Genomic DNA, 21,113 nt, shown 5'->3' with positions numbered 1-21,113 from the left:
TAGCACCAATGAGTGTAAAAATCTCAAAGACGAGATTGAAAATCTGATCCGTTTGGGCCACCTCTATGAGTGGATCAAAAATAGGTTGCCCCACCTTAATCCGGGGCAGGTGGCAGGGGGTATGCCTTCGGGAACACCAGGGGGTACAGCAGGAGTATTGCCTCCAGCTGCTCCCGCAGGTGACACCCAGCATGTACCCGGACTACCGCCCCGGCCTAATCGACGGGTAGCCATGATCTCCGGAGGTCCCCATATCGGAGGAAACACTCGCAAGGAGCGAAAGAGATATGCCGAGGCCGCAAGACACAGTGAGGTGTGGGAGGTCACTCAACTCCCGGCTCAAAGGCCTCGGCTAATGGACCAACCCATAACGTTCACGGAAGAAGACGCCAAGACGGTGCGTTTTCCTCACCACGACCCGCTGGTCATAGAGACCCCCATCGCAAATAAAGTGGTGGCTAGGGTCCTGATTGACAATGGGAGTTCCGTGAACTTGCTCTTCAAAGAAGCCTTCACTGCGATAGGGTTGACCGACCGGGACCTCTCTCCTAGTGGATCGCAGCTCACAGGGTTTAACGGGACGACGCTAATCCCGATGGGAAAAGTCAGGCTCCCGGTTACCCTGTGCCCCGATACCCCCCAAAGCACATTCAAGTATTGCACCTTCGTGGTGGTAGACTGTCCAACAGCCTACAACGCAATCTTAGGCCGACCGGCCCTCGTCGACTTTGGTGCAATAACCTCAATCCGACATCTATGCCTAAAATTCCCTATCCAGGAAGCCGGAGTCGGAGCGGTGAGGGGAAATCAAGGAGAGGCCAGGCAATGTTACAATGTTGCCACCCACTTGCCAGTACTCATGGTCCGGGGGCCCCCTGAGATAGAGAAGGCTGAAGAGGACGAGTTGGATCCTCGCATAGGGTCCGAAAGGGTCGTAGAACCAATGGAGGACGTCGAAGAAATACCAGTGTGCGACGACGACTCCACTAAAGTACTCCGGATAGGGAAAAGCCTGGATCCGGAGGAAAAAGATAAAATAATAAAAACACTGAAGGGCGCCATCGACATTTTCGCATGGCGCCAAGAGGACATGACCGGCATCAGCCCTCATGTCATCACCCATGTACTCAACGTCAACCCGGACATGCCCCCTGTACAGCAAAAGAGACGCCCGCTCGACTCGGTGAAAGCCGAGGCCTTAGAGAAAGAGGTGGACAAACTTTTGTCCAATGGCATGATCCGCGACGTATACTATCCGGAATGGCTGGCCAATCCGGTCCTGGTGCCCAAGCCGAACGGGACTTGGCGGGTTTGTATAGATTTCACAGATCTAAACAAAGCCTGCCCAAAGGACTGCTTTCCGCTGCCCAGGATCGACCAGATGGTAGACGCCACATCCGGATTTAAGCTGCTGTCTTTCATGGATGCCTATGCTGGGTACAACCAAATAAAAATGCATACGACAGACCAGGAGTGCACTAGCTTCAGGACCGATAAGGGGGTATACTGTTACCTAGTCATGCCTTTCGGACTGAAAAACGCCGGAGCAACCTATCAAAGAATGGTTAACCGGATGTTTAAAAGCCTCCTGGGACGAAACATGGAGGTATATGTAGACGACATGCTCGTCAAATCCAAAGCATGCAACAGCCATGCAAACGACTTAGAGGAATGTTTCGAAGTCGTCCGGAGATACGGCATGAAGCTCAATCCGAAAAAATGCACCTTCGGGGTCAAGTCGGGAAAATTCCTGGGCTTCATAGTCAGCCAAAGGGGGATCGAGGCGAACCCGGAGAAAATCCAAGCTCTCCTGGACATGCCATCCCCCAAGAAACATAAGGACGTGCAGAGTTTGACCGGAAAGGTAGCCGCTCTGAGCCGCTTTATCTCACGATTCACGGACAAGTGCATACCCTTCTTCAACATACTAAAGAAATGCCAAAAGTTCGAATGGTCAGATGAATGCGAGGAGGCATTCAAAAGGTTAAAAGACCACATGGCCAAACCTCCTATCCTATCAAAGCCCGTCCTTGGAGAAGACTTGTTCCTTTACTTGGCCGTCTCCGAGCATGCGGTCAGTGCTGCACTGGTCCGGGAGGAAGAAAAAATTCAGCACCCCGTGTACTATGTTAGTAAGCGCATGGTAGGGGCCGAGACAAGGTACCCGGTTATTGAAAAATTAGTATTCTGCCTCTTGATGGCATCAAGGAAGTTGAGACCATATTTCCAACCCCATCCGATCAGAATCTTGACCAATCATCCACTCCGGCAGGTTCTCAAGAAGCCTGAAGCATCCGGAAGGCTCCTCAAGTGGGCGATGGAGCTGAGTCAGTTCGACTTACATTACGTGCCCCGGATTTCCATAAAAGGCCAAGCCTTGGCGGACTTCATCACCGAATGTAATGAAGCCGAGGCGACAGCCAATACACCGGAGCCACCCATCCCCACTTGGAGAGTATTTGTGGATGGAGCTTCTAATGAGAACGGTTCAGGAGCCGGAGTGGCTATGATATCACCTACTGGATTGCGGCTCTAGGCAGCACTCCGATTCAACTTCACAGCTTCGAATAATGAAGCCGAATATGAGGCCCTGATAGCAGGGCTAAAATTGGCTAAAGCTGTAGGAGCCAAGAGGGTGGAAGTCTACAGCGATTCTCACCTGGTCGTAAACCAAGTTTCCGGAGAATACCAAACTCGCGGCGAAAGGATGGCCGCGTACGTAACAATAGTCCGAGAACTACTCCACGAATTCACGGACCATAAAATAGATAGAATCCCCCGAGAAAAGAACGCTCATGCGGACTGTCTGGCTAAGTTAGCCTCGGACAGCGAAATCGAAGAGCTGGGGGTAGTACCAGTGGAACGCTTGGCAGAGCCAAGCATCAAAATAAAAGAGACCACACAAACGGTTGGGCAAGAACCCAGCTGGATGGTCCCCATCATAAAATACATAACCACAGGTGAGTTGCCCCAAGAGAGGGCACTGTCTCGAAAGATTCAGTATCAGGCTCATCGTTATGTAATGATGGATCAAATTCTCTACCGGAGAGGACTCAGCATGCCTTATTTAAGGTGTGTATCGGACCCTGAAGCTAGACAAATCATGCTGGAGGTCCATGAAGGGTTTTATGGAGATCATACGGGAGGACCCAGCCTCTCAAAGAAAATATTGAGGCAGGGGTACTTCTGGCCAACAATGAAAAAAGATTGTATAGACTATGTCCAAAAGTGTGACTCGTGCCAAAGGTACGCGAACATACCGAGAGCCCCTCCAAATGAGATCACTTTGATGACCAGCCCCTGGCCCTTCGCGGTCTGGGGAATAGATCTCATCGGGTCTCTACCTACGGGAAAAGGAGGGGTAAAGTATGCAATAGTAGCAGTGGACTACTTCACCAAGTGGACAGAGGCTGAGCCTATGAAGACAATAACTGCTAAGAAGGCGTTGGACTTTGTTATCAAAAACATAGTGTGTCGATACGACTTGCCTCACAAGATAGTCTCAGACAATGGAAAGCAATTTGATTGCGAGGAATTTACTGACTTTTGCAACCAACACGGAGTGGTAAAAAGCTTCTCCGCGGTAGCCCGGCCTCAAACAAACGGCCAGGCGGAAGCAGTCAATAAAATCCTAAAGGTCACCTTGAAAAGAAGGTGCTGGCACGTAAAAATAACTGGCCTGAAGAATTGCCAAGGGTATTGTGGGCCTACCGGACGACCCCCAGAACCACAACCGGTCACTCGCCGTTCTCAATGGCATACGGTTGTGAAGCAATGGTCCCGGTGGAAACATTATTCCCATCCCACAGGAGGACGACTTATGATCCGGCCACCAATCAGGCCCTGCTCCAAGAGGCTCTGGATCAAGTCGAAGAACTCCGGGATGAGTCCCAAATACGGATGGCTGCTTATCAAAAGAAGGTGACCAAGTATTTTAACTCCAAGGTTAAAAATAGAAAGTTCGCTATTGGGGATATGGTCCTAAGAAGGGTTTTCCCAGCCACCCAAGAACCCGGAGTGGGGGTACTTGGACCAAATTGGGAAGGACCATATGAAATCGAGGACGAAATCGGTTCTGGCACTTACAAACTGAAAAGAATGGACGAAACTACTGTCCCAAGAGCCTGGAATGCCGATCACCTCAGAAAATATTACCAGTAGCGAATTAAACTTAGATTTTGTTCAAAGGGTTTGTACCGTCCAAATGTATGCCTCCTCTATATTAAATAAAACTGAGTGCCTTAAAAACAAAGTTTCTATGCCACTCAGGGGGGTACTAGGGTATACCGCACGGACAAACAAAAACAAACTAAGTAAAATATCTTGACCCAAAGGGCATGTCAATCTAAGTAAAATATCCTGACCCAAAGGGCAGGTCAATCTAAATAAAATATCCTGACCCAAAGGGCAGGTCAAAAAATATGCGCAAAAATAAAGAGCGTAAGTATAAAAGCCCTGAGCCAAAGGACAGGTTAAAATACCTAAGTGTGACAAATAAAGATCGCATATATATAAGAAAAAAAATATCCTAGCCCGAAGGGTAGGTCATACACATGTAAATGGCCCGGGGACAGGCCTTAAGATATAATTGTCTCCCCTTCAAATAAAAGCTGCCGCCTATATGTAAATTGTTCTAAGGCAGCAGCAAGTATGTACAAAAAAAAAAGTTATAAGAAGAACGGGTAGAATCTGGGTCAATAATACGGCAGCTCAGTCAGCCCGCGGTGGAAGACGAGGTCCAATCCGTGCCTCAAGCTCAGCATCAAGCCTCTTCTTCTTTTCCCGAAATTTGGCAATCATGTCCTCGGGTTTGGGATAAAAAGTAAGCTTGATACTCTGATCATTGGTGGCCCAAGCCATGTAGACACCATCATCAAAGCGCTTCGGGCACCGGGCGCAGGAGACAGGAGAAAGGAGCTCGGCCCTCTTGGCCTTCCTGGTAGACTGATCTTTGTATTCCCTAAGCTCCTTCAACTCTGCAGCTAGAGCGGCCTTGGATTCGATATCCGACTGGTGAGTCTCCTCTAGAGACCTCACCTTGGCGGCCATTTCATCCAAAGCCTCCCTGGCCTCCCGGAGATCTCGCCTGGCCTTCTCGACAGCCTCGGTTTGAGCCCTTAGTTCCTCCTGATGATGGGCCTCCATCCTGTCTCTCCGCTGGGCCTCGTCCCGGATCATGGCCTCCGCCTGAGCCTCCCTCCGGTGGGCCTCCTCTTCCTTGGCCTTGGCCGCTGCCTCCTGGCGCTCGGCAGCCTCCTGGTAGATCTGCCTCTCCGCTGTGAGGTCTTGGAGGACCTTCCTGACGTCGTTCATGTCCCCAAAGTCGGACAGAGCGAAGCCATGGTTTATGATGTTCCTGGAGAGGCGACCAGCCTCAGCAGCAAGCTGAACCATAACGAGGTATAAGAAAAAATTTCTCAAAGGAAGAAAACAAAATACAAACAACAAAAAGGAAACGCAAAAAATTGCAAAGTACTTACCACTGTGAGAGAATGGCTGAGGTCCTGGACCTGGAAGATAGAGTTCAAGGAAGCACAAGTGGCGAACCGCTTGGGCGCACAACGTGTAAGCTGAGAAGCGAACTCACCGGTCATCTCCGCGGCAAAGGGAGCCAAAGTGGGCCCTAGGAGGGGACGGAACCAATCCGTTAAGGGGTCCAGGTTGAGGTTCCACGGATCGTGATAGTCCGGGTGGTTGATGCTCGCCTCAACCTCAGCTCGCAGAATCCTCCTAAGGGCCTCCACTTCGGCATACCCCCGGGAGTACTCGTCCATAGCATAGTTGTGTTTGGCTATGCGAAGCTCCTGCCTCACCTCATCCCCCGGAATCGGGGTAAGATCAATGTGGGGAGGAGCAGGATTTTCCTCCATCGGGGAAACCCCGCCGTCTAGGCCATGAGCAGGAGTGTCGGCCCTCCGAGGCCTCTTCGGCTCGTCCTGGGCAATCATCTTGCCCTTACGCTTGCGAATCAGAGCCACTTCAGGCTCCTCCTCGTCCTCCTCTGCTACCACTGGAAGGGCTTGAGGCTCTCCAGTACCCTCAGCGGCTTCCTCCGAGAAGTCCCACCCTTTCCCTTGGCCTTCTCCCGGAAGCACCTCCTCGTCATCCACTAAGTCAATGGTTTCGGGGGGAGCGCCGGAAGGAACCTTCAAGGAAGGAGCCGGGGGAGAGGGGTGAAAGCCGGAGGAGCCACGGGAGTATGAACCCCGGCAAGCTGTTCCAGGATGGCATCCATGGAGGTACCTGTTCCAAAAAATAAGCAAGTGTTAGAAGTTCGTGAGGAACCGCTTATAAAAGATGCAGCAAATAAGCTACTCCTACCCGAACTTCCTAATTCGGCACTAGCAAAGTCCCGAACTTTAATGCTGGCAGCATCATCTCCAAGATAACTGTCCGAGGGCCGAAACCAGCTGGACGCTATGTAAGCCGACGGACCTAAGGGAATAGGTTCCGGAGGGCCGGAGCCCATCCGGGACCGACCTAGGTAATCTCCTAAGTTCGTAAAATAAAATTCCTTCAAATGATCCCCCCACCGGGTCGACGGCATCTTAAACCTACGGAGACGCTCGTCGAACCCTATGGGCCTACGACTGGTATATTCATCAACGGAAGGGACATAGCGAATTATCAAGGGAGACTTACCACCGGCACCGGAAGTGCTAGCACCGGGAGCACCCGAGTTTGGTTCGGGGGCTGAAGGCTGAGGCCGGGAAGTCTGATTCTCAGAAGAACCTTCAAGACGAAGGGGCCTCCCGGCGGAAGGACCCCCAATCTCTTCTTGAAGTATCTTGTCAAAAAATTTAGCCTCGGACTTCCCGCCAATGGCTTGGCTCCTTCGCACCACCGGACTCCCCACGCGAAGCCCTCTCCCAGAGGCAGCCTGGGCCTTAGAATACGCCTTCTCCTGGGCCTTCCGGTAGAGATAATCTTGGTACTTCTTCTCTGCCGTAGCAATGAGCTCATCCCGGAAGGCCTTCTCCGCAACCGGCGCCCTCACATTGGGGCAGATGACCTTTGAGAGGTTGGAGTCATCCACGGATTGATGAGAAAGGATAAGTTTAGCCTTCCTACAATTCTCCGTGGTGACCAGGCCCCCGACATCAAGATCGGCATGGTCGTAGGAGGCGAAGGCTTGGGCCCGTCGAAGGAAAGCCTGAGTGGGGAGCGTCCGCTGGTAAGGTGGGATCCGCACCCACTCCGTGAGAAGCTCCGGGTGGTCCACGGCTCTGAACCCGGACGAGAAGAAAAAGCGGTGGCGGTACTCCTTAACATGAGTCTGCCTATTATATGGAACCATCCCCTCGTTAGCAGGGTGGATCCGGAACCCATAAAAACCATCCTTAAGTTTGTCCCCTTTCTTGGGGACGGATACAAGTTCATAAAAATATAAAATTTCCGCCGGGCTGGGAGATCCCCAGCCACGGGCGGTGTAAAAAATGAATAAGCCTGAGAGCAGGCGGTAAGCTTGAGGAATAAGTTGGTATGGCGCAAGGCCGACAAATACAAGAAAATTCACAAAGTAATCTTGGAGCGGGAGCATGGCACCGGCCATCAAATGGGTCTGACTCCAAGCCCCGAAGCCGTCATAGTTGTGATTAGGCGTCTCCGAGTCGCGAGGAGGCCGGTGGAAGGTCCCTGAGGTAGAGGGTTTGATCCCAGCCACATTAATAATATTCTCCAGCTGGTGAGGACAAGTCAGGGTCGACCGAAGCTCGGCCGCTTCCCAGCCAGTTGCACGGGACTTGTACCCCTCTTGGGCGACGGGTCCCAAAGAAACCTCCTCCAGCGTGGCCATACTTTTCCCTTTCTTCTTAGAAGATTTTGATCCAGAAGCAGACATTTTGTGTTCTGAGAAAAACAAAAGGGAAAAAGAAAAACCCAGCAGTTAGGTCCCATACCAAACCCTAAATCAAGAAAAAGGGAGTGGGGGTCCCCTAACCGCTGGAAAGAGGCCCCCTCCGGACACGTGTCACCTGGGAAACTCTGGAGAGAATCCCTCAACAAGTGTCGGGTGCAATGAAATCGCAGAAAGTGGTTTCGCAAAAAAAAAAAAGAAAGAAAAGCCATCTTATGCCCTAAGCAACTGTTAAAAGAAGAACACATGGCCTTCTCCAAACAGAACTGTATAAACTACAACAGGGGCATGATAAATGGCGATTCTGCAACTAATGCAGTAAACATAAAACAGAACTCGAAGAACTTAAACACTCACACACCCAGAAGCCTCTAAGTGCGAACCCAGAAAACAAACGAAGTAAATATAAGCATGTTATTATCTAAGGATGCAAGAAACTTACAGTCGATTGTTGAACTGGAGGAACTGAAAGGTGGTTGAGTGAGAGTTGAGAAGCACTGGCAAAATCAAACACTGGAAAATTGAATGAAGTGTCTGAGTATTAAGATAGTTCGTGCTACTTCGAGAAATTTTCTCTCTAGGAAATTCGAGCAGAAATGGCAAGGAATGGAAAGTAACCGAAATGAAGGAAAGGTGGTGGCTTTTATAGGCAAAGGTGCATGAGGAACAGGCGTCTTCACCTACCAATCGCACGGTGGGGGAAACGCACGATTCGAATTCCCAAAGATCAACGGACCAGATCAATCTGCCATTAAGGCGGTGGAAACGTTTGAGCATCCGTCTGACACCATCAATGCGCCGCATCAATCATGGGGCGTGAAACGAATCGACCTCTGCAAAAGTGAATCGCTGCATTTAATGCCATTATCAGACACACCTCCACGCGCCCCCAAGTCGAATCAAAAGACCGAGGAGGCGGCTGGAAACATTCCTAGAAAAAGCATATCGCCGCATTAAATGACATCATTTAATTTGCCCCCACGCGCTCGAGACTCGAGCTAGGGAAACGAAGGGTCAACCGGAGACACTTGAACAAGCCTTGGTTTATTTTTACTAAGTAAACAAGGCTTGGGGGGTAAATGTTGCTCGTAAATTCGCCCAAAATACGTGGACCTGTCGAAAGGGGACACGTGGATCAGATAACTTGGAAAGATTTGCTAAGTCTTTCTATGCCACCTGGAAGCGCTATTAGCATGGGTCCCGGAGGAGACACCCGGAGTACAAGGTACTCCAGGAAGCTAGTATAGCATGAAGGCTCTCCGGGATGTGTCAGGTCTCTCCCGAGAAATCAAGTCGCATTTAATGCTGCATGGGAGGAAGCGTGTTGGGACTGTAACACGCAATAAAGTCTGACGGCACAACACCCGAACAGCAGCGCTACAGTAATGATCATTTAAGTCTAGCGACGGCTACTCTGCGAAGAGTCACGTCAATCACAAGACAAAAAGGCCATTCTCCATAAAAACCCTACAGCACCTAGGGATTTGACCATGCATCACCCATGGTATATTCATCGGAAATGCCCAACTTTATGGATACTTACAGACACATGTGTAAGAACAATTCTAGGGATTACCCCACCAAAACACTATAAATACCCCCTCAAAGCTCATTTAAGGGGGTCGAGAATCTTGGTTGCAAAAGAGCAAGAAGAGAAAAAACTCACCAAGAACATTCTCTGTATTTAAGAGAAAAACATTCTCTCAAGTGTAGAATCTGTATTAAATACATCCATTAATAGTAGTGGCTCGTGGACTAAGGCTCATTAACGCCCCAACCACGTAAAAAGTCTTCATCTCACTTTCTTACAGCTCATTATTATAATTATATTTTAATAGTTGCCGAAAACCTCGGTCAACATCTAACATATAGATCACTTTCATAAATCTTTCTTGTGTATCTCCTAACGTTCCTTATTTGATTACATCTCAGATAGCTCCCACTAAATAGTAGATGTTTGGTTAAATAATACTTTTAACCTCTTATTGCTTGGAGGGATATCTAGTTGTGACTTATGGTATTAGTCTAAGACTGTAAGTTTCTATTAAGACTAAATCATCAACATAGCAGTCTAGTATTTGAAGTGTAAAATACTTGCTAGAGATTAAGTAACCAAATTAAGATACCATAAAATGTTATGAGGATTAGAAATCTTGGCTCAAGTCATTCGAATAGACTATGCAAGAATTCTTCTATCTTATTCTCATAATTCTGATAAGTTATTTCTATGCACATGAATGGTTAGATTTGCTTTCTCAGTAGTGTTCTTAAGTTCCTATCACCAGTGTCAACCAAATGAAGATGGGTAAATAATTTTAAAATTCTCCCACTCAATTAAGGTAGTGTGATACATTATCAAAGAACTTTATTGGTATCATTTATTACAACAGTAAAACTAAACTGGAACATATAATCAAGATCAAGGATTTATTCTGATAATAGCTAATTTATTATATTACTTCCGTGTTTAAAGAAAATATGTGTTACAGAGAGTAATGTGGATTAAAGTCCACCCCTAAGTATATAGAGATTATGATCCACCCCTAAAGGTTATAAAGATCATGATTCTCTAAGTGTTATAGAGATTATGTGGAGTTGAATATAATCCAGAGTTCATTAGATATAAAAGATCGTTGAACTGCATATTATTCTTAACTTTTTCTCCACCCCTATCAGATCAAAAGATCTTTTTATTAAACAAATTCTTAATAATTGTATTAGAATTAACAATTATTCATAAACATAGAAATAATTTCTGTGTTTATGTAGTAATAACTCTATGAAGAGTTTAAAATATTATAGAATTTGTACCAATAATAATAAAAAAAAACACTTATACATACAAACATATAAATATAATTGGTAATTGTTGTTTAAGATAAAGTAGATGAAGCTCAATCTCATAAATTGCAATTTATTTGTAAAATAAAAATTATAAAATTAAAGAAAAATTGTTTTGCAACATTATGAGAAAAACAGGGAATAAAAATCCCAAACTAATAATCGAAATCCAAATTGTTTTTAAACTAAAACAATTAATTCAAAAATAAATAAATGAATAAATGAGCTTCATCTTTATCTTGGACGAACTCCACCCTTTTGTCCAGCTTTCCGATTCAACTCACTAAGATAGTACCTGAGTTCAAGCAGCTTGGGCTATAATAAGAAGAAAAACAAATAAACAAGGTTAGTAGTCCAGAATTAATAATCCAATTGGATAATAATTCACTAAAACTCATCAGTTTATAGAAAGAAATACCTTGTTTCTTTGTAAGAAGTTTAGGACATTGGGGTTTCCAATGGCCTTTCTCATTGCAGTAGAAACACTTTCCTTTTAGTGCATCACCAGTAGCAGCAGCCTTTTGTTCTTAACTGTTTTCACAGCTTGGGCTCGCTTCTTGGTATTTTTCCACTTCTTCTTTGTCTTGGGTCTTGAAGTAGAGGCTACATGTGCCTCAGGTTTAATCGTCCCATTACCATTTCTAGAATTCTGAGGTTTACTCCCTTTCTTCTTGGGTCTCCAATCAAATTTTCATATGTTTGAAGGTCATTGACTAGCATGAAAGTCTATCTCCTTTTTATTCATGACATAATTTGATGTATAGGGCAGAAAAGCTGGAGTCAGACTATTCAAGATAAGGCTTACTTGAGTTGTCTGATCCATTTCAGCACTATAATTCTGGGCAACCTGGAAATAACTTGCCATTAGGAGAACGTGATCACGCACATTCTGATGGGGTTCCATCTGTGCATTGATGAATTTCTTAGTCGCGTCAAAGCGAGACTGAATAGATGCCATACCGAATAGCTCAATTAACTTCGTCATAATTTCTGCAGCCGTGTCGGTTTTTGCAAACCTTGTTTTTAAGGTGTCAACCATGCTGGAAAGCATGAAGTATCGAGCTTTATTGTTAGCATTCTGCCAACGCTCGAACTTCTCTTTCACAGCTTTAGTTGCATTGTCACCCGGCTGTTCAGGAGACGGCTCAGTTAACACAAACAGGGCACTTTCACCTATGAGAGCAATATTAATGTTCTCATTCCATTTAGGGAAGTTAGATCCATTTAGCTTATTTTCAGTCAAGAGTGATAACATGGGATTTGACATGGCTATACAGGATACTACAAAATAATAAATAGAAATCAATTATGGTTTAACACAAAATCCAATTCAGAAATTATTAGCACATAGCAAGTAGGAATGACAAGAGAAAATACTAAAATACAATCCTAAATAATTTCCAAGGTTTTCAACAAACTGATATCAGTGTCCCGTTTAGGCGAGAGTCAAAGCTACCATCCATTGAATAGAGTTGTCAGCTCATCTAAAATAATAAATATTCTAGCAACCTTTTATTCGATCGAAAAGAGAATCCGACGTTGTCCCGTTTAGGCGAGAGTCAAGGTCATTCCTATTTCATGAGCTTCCACCATTATTTCATATTTTGTAAGTCAAATAGAGTCGCCACCATTAGGGTGATCAATACTAATATAAAACACTTACAAATATACTTATCTTTCGAGATTAAACGGTGCTAACTTGCTAATGAACGTTCCTCCATTAGGGAGGATTACTCACTAAAACAAAAGCTATGTAAAACCAACAATGGAGATCGAATATCTTAATAATAATAAAACTCATTATTTAAAACGTATTGTCTTTTATTATTTATAATATATATATATATATATTCATTAAATATCAAAATTTAGAATAAAACTCTAAATAGAATTTAATGTAATATTTATAAAATTATACTTAGATGGTTATGAAAATAAATTGAATTATTTCCATCTTAGTATTAATTTTCCAATAAATATTAAGAAAATTATTTAATTTAAGCTGTATTAATTTAAATTAATTTGCAACTCAAATTTAAATTTGAGATTTTTACGCTTGATGTCCTTTTTTACCTTTTTTTTACATTTTTATTTATTCTCAGTTATTTAAACCTTTTTACATTTTTTATTTTTCAATTTTACTTTTTCAAAAGTTCAATAATTACAAATATACCTTTACCATGCATATGTCATGTTTTATCCATTCTAACACCCCACCTCCTCCATATCTGCCCTATTCTTCTTCTTTTTTTTTTCTCTGTTTCTCTTTCCTCTGTTCTTCAACCTCCATAGCTCACGATCACCCAGTCGAAGCCCTTACCCACATTTTTTATCAACCTCCCATCTATGCCACTATCTCCATTTTGTTCGATAATCTCTATAAGTTCTTCCTCCCCCATTGTGTTCTCTTCTTCTATAAATGACCACCACTAGAAGTGGTTCGAAGTCCCCATCTCCAGCTAAAAAAAATTCTAAAAATTCAAAGAAACCTCCTAAAAATTCATATAAAGTTGATCTTAAGATGGGTTTGAAGCGCATTGCTAAGAAAGTAATGGGTGATGTTCCAGAGCCATCTGCTACTAAGAAAAGACCCATTCCAAATAAGGTCGAGTCTCGTAAGGCAAAGAGAGCGAAACCTTCGAAGTCTACAAAGGATGTAAGTTTGGTTTTGTTGTTTTTCAATTTTTGTTTAGTTTTTTTCTAGTTGTTGTGTTTTTTCGTATTACATTTTGTGTTTTAAATTTTCCCCCCTTGTTGTTCTAGGTTATATCCGATTCTGATTTTGAGAACGAAATGCATGATGGGAGAGAAAAGCCTAAAGTTAAATCCAAGGTATTATTACCTTGATTTTTATCATTTTATTGAGTTTGTTTTTACAGTAACTATTTTGTTTTTTTTTTGTCAATGTTTTACTCGTTTATCATGACGGTTTTATGTATTCTGTCATTCTTTTTGTATTTCTTTTATGTATTTTTGTTGATGTTATTTTTGTGTTGTTATTGAGTTATTTTTTAGTTGTTTTTATATTCATCTATTGCTGTAGTTTTTTCTTTGTTGTTTTCTGGTTGTTGTATGGTTGATTATGATGTCACGGTCCCTGTTCCTAAAAAAAATGTATCGTCTTGAACTGATCCAATTGTTTGCGCAGATAGTTGTTGCTTGGAAGTTGTTGCCGGGTTGTTTCTGCATTCTTTGCAAATCTGCACTGTCTTTGAGTTGTTGTCATCCCAATGCCCATTGCTCTGTACCAAAATTTGTAATGGTTCCGTATCCTGAAATAATGTAAATTATTTATTTGTTTCAATTTCAGAAGTTGCAAACAACTATTTCAATCTGGCAAAACAACTACTAAACAACTCTTTCTAGCAACAACATTTGCAGATAACATTTTGATCTGGACGACTATTTGAATCTGTCAAATCAACTATTAAACAACTATTTTAAAGCATTCAGTAATTAATAAGAATAGATTCATCATTTCTCGTTTGCAGATCCCAAACAACCATTATTTTACTGGAAAACAACTTATAAACAACTGTTTGCAGATTAAAACTCTGTAGCATATAATTATATGCATTAATATTTGTTTTATGCAAACCGTTGTTGTTTTTTTGTTCAAATTCACCAATATTTTATTATTATTTCAATTTATTCCAGTTTTCCTCAATTAATAACAAATTCTCATTTATGTAGAATAAAAGATTGGAAGATGTTCATGAAGAAATTGTATTACCTTCAATTATTTCTCTGATTCAATCATGGGTGAGTTTCAATGATTACAGATCTCCTTCTCTTCGATTCTTCTCCTCTGAACGCGTTGGGCTTTTGACTGAATGTTGTTTTTGAGTTTTTTTTTTTTTGTACAACAATGGAGGTTGGATAATTTTTTTTCCCTTTTTGTATTTGGATTTTCGGGATCTGAGTAGTTTTTCTTTGAGATCTACAGTTTTTTAGATATGATTTTCCTAGTTTTAGAATGAAAATGGTTGAAAATGGTTGTTGGGGTTCGACAGCTGGGTCACAAAGAAGGAAGATCCCCTCCGTTTTTTTTTTTTGGCAGGTATTTTTGTAAATAACAACTTTTAGTTTCTATTTTTGTTTATTTTCTCTATGTAGGTCATAAATGTAAATTTTTCCATTTTCAGTTTATTATAGAAAAAATCCCTTTAAATTTTCATAAGAATATATTTATTGTATTTTGAAAAAGAAAGTATAATACTATACTATTTTCGAAATACTTTAAAAATAATTACTAAAAAAATACTTCAAGCAAAAATATTACCTATCTAGATTTTCTTTTGACTAATTAATTCAATTTCTAATGATAATATATTTTAGTTCATTTATTTTAAATTAATCATTAAATGAAAAAATCATTGATTTAAGTTGGTTCAAAAATTAATTAAAATAAATAATTAATTTACAACTTTTATCTATTTTTCAAGATAAATTCAAAATCCTCTTGCATAATTAAATGCAATTTCGAATTTGATTAATAAAATAAATAAAATATATTTTGAAAATTATTCAAATTTAAGTTGTAAAAAAAATTTCAACTTAAAATAATTTTCTATTTAATTAAGTGTCATGAAAAAATATATTTAAGTATCATGATGAAAATCAACTTAGATATTTAATTTTTTAATTTAATTAAATATATTAAATTCAAAAAATAAATAATTAAGTATAGAGAAGGCTTAATTATTAATCTCTAGTTTAATACTACGAAAAAATATTCTTAGCTTGAATTGTACCAAAATTAATTATAAAATAATTAATTTCACAATGTATAATATTTTCCTATAAATATTAGAAATAATAACTAGTCTAGAAATAACTATCTAGAAAATATCTCAATTTAACTAAGTATCTTTTCAAAAAATTTAAAAAATATCTAATTTAAGTTGTTAAAGAAAGAATCTAAGATAAACTTAAATATTTTCAAATTTAAATTCAATTAAATATCAAAATTAAGTTGTAACCACTTAATTTTGAAAATATTCCATTTTAAATTTAAAACTAACTTAAAAAATATCTCAAGAATCTTCAATAACCAATTCCTAGAATTCCTCAACTTAATTTTAAATTCAAAAAAAATATTCAAATTTAAGTTTGATAAGAAAAATCAGTTATAAATAACTAATATATAACTTAAATAGGAATATTTAATAAATAAGCTCCAGAAAGAATCTAGTTAGTTAAAATTCTTTATTTAATTAAATACAAGAAAAATACAAATAGTTTATCTAGAAATAATATCTAAAAACTAAGAGTGTTTTTCTTAAAATTAACTTTAAAATATTAAAATGAAAATAAATTTCATATATTTTCAAAGTTAATTATGTTGCTAATCAATTTTATTAGGTTAAACTAATTTAATTAACCTAGCACAGTTATTCAAATCAGGCAAATGGGCCTTCACAATTGGGGTAGTTCATGTGAGGGGGATCCGGGTTCAGTATGTCGTACCCACTCCTATTGGCCCCCAACTGTCACACAAGGCCCAAAAGAGAGGAATTTAACCTTAAAATAAATAATTGTTATTAATTGAATAGGTCCAAAAACTAAATGGACCTAAATAAAATCTATCAGGGTGTGACATTTTATTTAGCAACAACCTATATGTATCTATAATAAAATAAATATATAGGCTCACACAGGCACACAGATTTGGATGGACCCTATCATGTTTCTAGGTCATACACAGATGAAAGAAGAATGTAAAATTTACCTGTTACAAATTATTTACTTGACCTATTGACAATTGAACCATGGGTTAAAATCAGATCATTGGATCTGTCAACAAGTTAACCATGACAATTTAGATCAAGCAATAATAAGTTTTATAAAACTTACACATAAGCTAAAACACATACTCCTGCAACAAGTTGAACTGGATAGTTGGATGTATGATTTATTTAATTTTAAATAATGAAATTTCGAAAAGAATAAATAATAATAAAAAAAATATTTTTGGATTTTAAATTAAAATAAAATAATATTTAAAATTAAACCTACAATTTTAAAAAAATTAGGTTTCAACTAACCTAAATATTATTTCAAAAAATTTGCTAACCACTTTTAAAAATATCATGTTATTCAATAAATTAAATATTCAAAAAAAATTAAAAAATGATAAATAAATATCCTTTTTAGTTTTTATAATTTAATTTAAATAAAAAAAAATAACAAAATTTAAAAGTTAGCAAAATATCTTATTTCTATTCAAAATATCATGATTATAGTAATCTTATTTTAAATTTAAATAAGGTCAAATTATTTAAAAAAAAATAATTTTAAAAAAATTTAATATCTGACCTTAAATTTAAAAAATAAGATAAAATAATAAAATTTAAAAATAAGATAAAAAAAATTAAGCAAAAAGATAGATTTTTACCTATTTTCAAATTCAAATTACACTAATATCTAAAATTAATTTTAAAAAATTCAAATTAATTTATTATTGATAATTAGATTTGAAAATTGAAAAGTAAAAATCAAAATACAAAACTACACAAAAAATTGGAAGTTAATTCCATGAAATAGCATGAAAAATCGAAGAAAACGAAAAATTTTTGCAAGTGGTACGGACAGTATGCAATCAGTATGCATTGCATACTGTCCGCGCGCGTATGCTGGGAGGCTTGGCCGAGGTCCCTCGGCGTAGGAGGCTGCATGCAGCCTCTCTGCGCGTGCAAAGGACGATTTCAGACAAGATCTTGTCTGACCGAGGAAGCTCGGTCGAGCTCGTGTCTGAGCGCGTGCAGCCGAGGGTTTCATCGTCATCCGCGCGCGTAGGGTGGGTGACACCATCCCGATATTTTCCAATTTTCAAAAATTCATAAATTATTCAAATAAAATCGAAATTGAGTTCTGTAAAAAAGTAAATTGCTTAATTTTTTCCAAACTATCCAATAAAAATAATTTCAGAAATAGAATTTAAATTATTTTTCACGAAAATTCACAAACATCAATCAATCATCATATAACACATAGATCAACATGAAACCATCCAAATCACATACAAATCATTTTAAGTCCAAATTTCTTGCAATCAAATAAATTACCATGGCTCTGATGCCAGTTGTTGGAATTTATTTTACCAGGATCTTAAATCTACTCACAAGTATGTTGTTTAACATCCTAAATATGAACTTTCTAAAACAAAAATAAACACATATAAAGTTAAGAAAACCTTACATTGGTTGCAGCGGAATCATATGTCTCCTTCCACTCATATCTCTAACCCTTGTATCCTTTCTGTCGCAGAGTATTATCAAGATCTGAGCCCGAATGTCCTTCTTCTTTGAATGTGATCCTTCACAGTCTTCCAATCTATGATTGAGGTACCACTTGCTGTGTGTGGGCACTATCACTATGAGGTTTCGAAATTATGAGGAAGAAAAGAGAGAGAGAGAGAGAGGGTCGGCTATAGAGAGAAAGTGGAAGGCTCAGTTTTTCTGAAAGAGCAATCTTAAGAAACTGATAAAAACTTATTTTTGACTGAGCCATCACTTTCTATTTATAGGCAACTACTAGGTTTAGGTTAGTAATTATTTGGCATTAAAATAATGAAAATATTAATTGGAAAAACTGAATCAAGTGGCCGGCCATAGGTGTTAGTGGGCCTCACTTGGATTTTGCAGTTTTCACAATTTTTATTTCTATTTTCTCAAAAATGCCAATTTTCCAATTCTAACCATTTAAATGCCAAAACTAATTATTTAATAACTAAAATATATTATTAAATAATATTGTCATTTAATATAATTATTAATTAGACATATAGAGTCTCTTAATTAATAAATAGACCTAAAATCTCTTTTCTTTACAATTTCACCCCTGCTTAGTGAAAATTCACAAATTAGACATAGTCTAACTTTAGAATTATAATTGATTAATCATAAATCAATTATTGAGTCTTACAAGCAATATGGTCTCAACTAGAATGGGGACCATGGATCTATAATGCTGAGCTTCCAATAAGCGAACCGAATTTACTAAGTAAATTCCCTAACTTATTAATTCATGTTGAATCCACTCTTAGAACTTGGAATTGCACTCTCAAACTTATATAGAGCATTCTATATGTTCCACGATTTAGATATGCTATCTCATTTAACCATTGTTATAATCTTAATGTGATCAAAGATCCTCTATATAGATGATTTACATCGAGATGGGATAAATTTACCGTTTTCACCCCTCAATGTATTTGGCCCCTTAAAACACTTAGCTACCTGTAAATGATGTTTTAGTGATCTAAGAAATAGTCACTGAAATAAGAGCTCATCCATTTACTTCTATTTAGCTAAGCTCGAAGGGAATCATCATTTGACTTCTATACACCAGTAGAAGCTATAGATTCCATATTTATGTTCAGAGCTCCCACTCAATCATACTATCATGTTCCCAAAATATACGTATCACCCTGACCCAAAAGTAGGCTTAACTAATAAATCAAAGAACACGAATAGCACTCCTGAGTTGAGCTTAAGCATATCAGGATTTAGATTCTTTTGATCTAAGATCAACTAGTGATATTGACTTGGAAAGATACAACGGTAAGTTTATAATATCTTGACTAAGTTCAATATCGGTCCAGTCCAATGTATACTCCATACATTCGAAACTAGTATACTTTACTAATGTCCTGGAAAGAACATAACACTTACTCCAAGTGTAAGTACACATCATCGCTGATTATCACATCAGTGTAAATCCAAAACACTGATGAAACAGGGACTTAGTCTTTTGAATCATATAATCACAATCACATTCCACTGTGTTGACAATACTGTAATTGTGAATAAATATATGTTCTGGACTTAACTGATTTTGTGCATATATAAAGATATATATTAAACCATAAGCATGAAAAACTCATCCAAACATAAATCACTTCAAATTTCTTAGATTGATAACTAATCAGATTGTAATGGGTTTTATTTAGGGCACAAAACCCAATAAATATATCGCAGTCAACAGGCGCGTGGTTCTTCACTTAGGGTAGCTTGGCCGACAGCTTCTCTAAGTCTGGCTAACTTGAGATCTTCTCCCAAGTCCAAATGGGGCTCACCAATTGTAGGCTGGCCAACTCCTGGTCCTATCTCTCCAGCATAGTACCGGAGACGAGATCCAATTATTGTTCCTAAGGGTTGTCGCCCATGTGTCCTTCCTTCAGTGGGAGACACCAATGGAGGGTCCTCTCTTGGAGGCAAGGGCCTACTATTCAAATCTACCGGGATGTTTGTGTTGCTTTGGCAAGCTGTAGTGGCCAGACTTGTGGTGCCTATTATGGCAACAGGATTGACCACATCAGCAGTGTTCTTAGGAATTCTAGTTGTGGCTGGAACATGAACATTAGGATCTGCAGTCGGTGGGTCTTTAGGGAGACCTACATATACAGACGGTGCAATTGAAGTTCTTCTTGTGTTAACCATGGAATTTGATCAGATACAATATCCACTCGCTCTCAATGAAAGCACCAAACTGTTGACCTCGAAAAGTGATCAACCGATAGTGGGGTCGTATGAATCTGATATTTACAACGTGTTACACAATTAGAATTAGAAAGTAAAGAGCGTACAAAATTTTATAGAGGTTCGACCCCCTTAGTTAACGGGTAATGAACTACTCCCCTTTTAGTTTTATTGATACCGAGGGATAATACTATTCAAATCACTATAGGTGAGATCTGATATAGATCCCTTAAGGGTACAAAGTATGAATCAAAGATGGCAAACCTCGAGCGTTGAGAATGTTTGTATGGGCGTGTGAGAGAGTGAAGAAGAGAGTTATCAGACTTAGAGACTTAGGGGCTGTTTGGTTTCATAAAACTAATAGGGATTGTTTGGCAAAATTTTTTAAAAACAGTTTGTTAAAGCTTAAGTTTTAAAAAAACTAAAAAAACAGAAACATCAAAATGTTGTTTTCAATTTTCAAAAACAATTTTTTTTTTTGTCTAAGATATTATATTTTATATTTTTTCTCACATACTCGGATCCTAGACTCGGAGCCAAATGGGTTCATATTATGGTATGGTTTTAAAATATTGATTATTTTTAGTAAGAAAAAAATTTAAAATAGTTTTAAAAAACTTGTGCCAAATACCATTAAATTTGTAAAATGACCAAAAACCGTTTTCTATTCTCACATTTAAAAACACAATTTTAAGAACTGAAAACTGAAAACACAACCAAACAAGCTCTTAGGGTGCATTTTTTTAAGATTCGGACTTCTGAATCTGAATGCACATTTGAATAATAAGATATTTTATTTGATTATTAATTATAATTATTAAATAGATATATTTGACATTTATAGGATTAGAATTAAAAAAAATGACATTTGTGAAAGAAAAAATAAGTTCTCAAATAAAATGACAAAATTAAAATCTGTAGGGCCCACATAGTGG

At 39.2% G+C, this 21,113-nt stretch overlaps 1 protein-coding gene across 1 annotated transcript in view; it reads right to left on the bottom strand.

The window, feature by feature from the left end:
• Nucleotides 1-13,095, bottom strand: part of LOC133038277 (uncharacterized mitochondrial protein AtMg00860-like) — a 32,478-nt gene extending 19,383 nt beyond the window's left edge. The window contains exons 1-2 of the mRNA XM_061116373.1: nt 13,017-13,095; nt 7,778-7,848 (exon numbers count right to left, since the gene is read on the bottom strand). Of these exons, the coding sequence (XP_060972356.1) occupies nt 7,778-7,848; nt 13,017-13,095 (150 nt within the window). The remainder of the gene's footprint in view (nt 1-7,777; nt 7,849-13,016) is intronic.
• Nucleotides 13,096-21,113: the final 8,018 nt, after the last annotated feature.

This window comes from Cannabis sativa, chromosome 5 (assembly GCF_029168945.1).
Source record: "Cannabis sativa cultivar Pink pepper isolate KNU-18-1 chromosome 5, ASM2916894v1, whole genome shotgun sequence".
Lineage (NCBI taxonomy): Eukaryota > Viridiplantae > Streptophyta > Magnoliopsida > Rosales > Cannabaceae > Cannabis > Cannabis sativa.
Note: the sequence above shows the minus strand (reverse complement) of the source record. Positions and strands in the feature narration are given on the sequence as shown.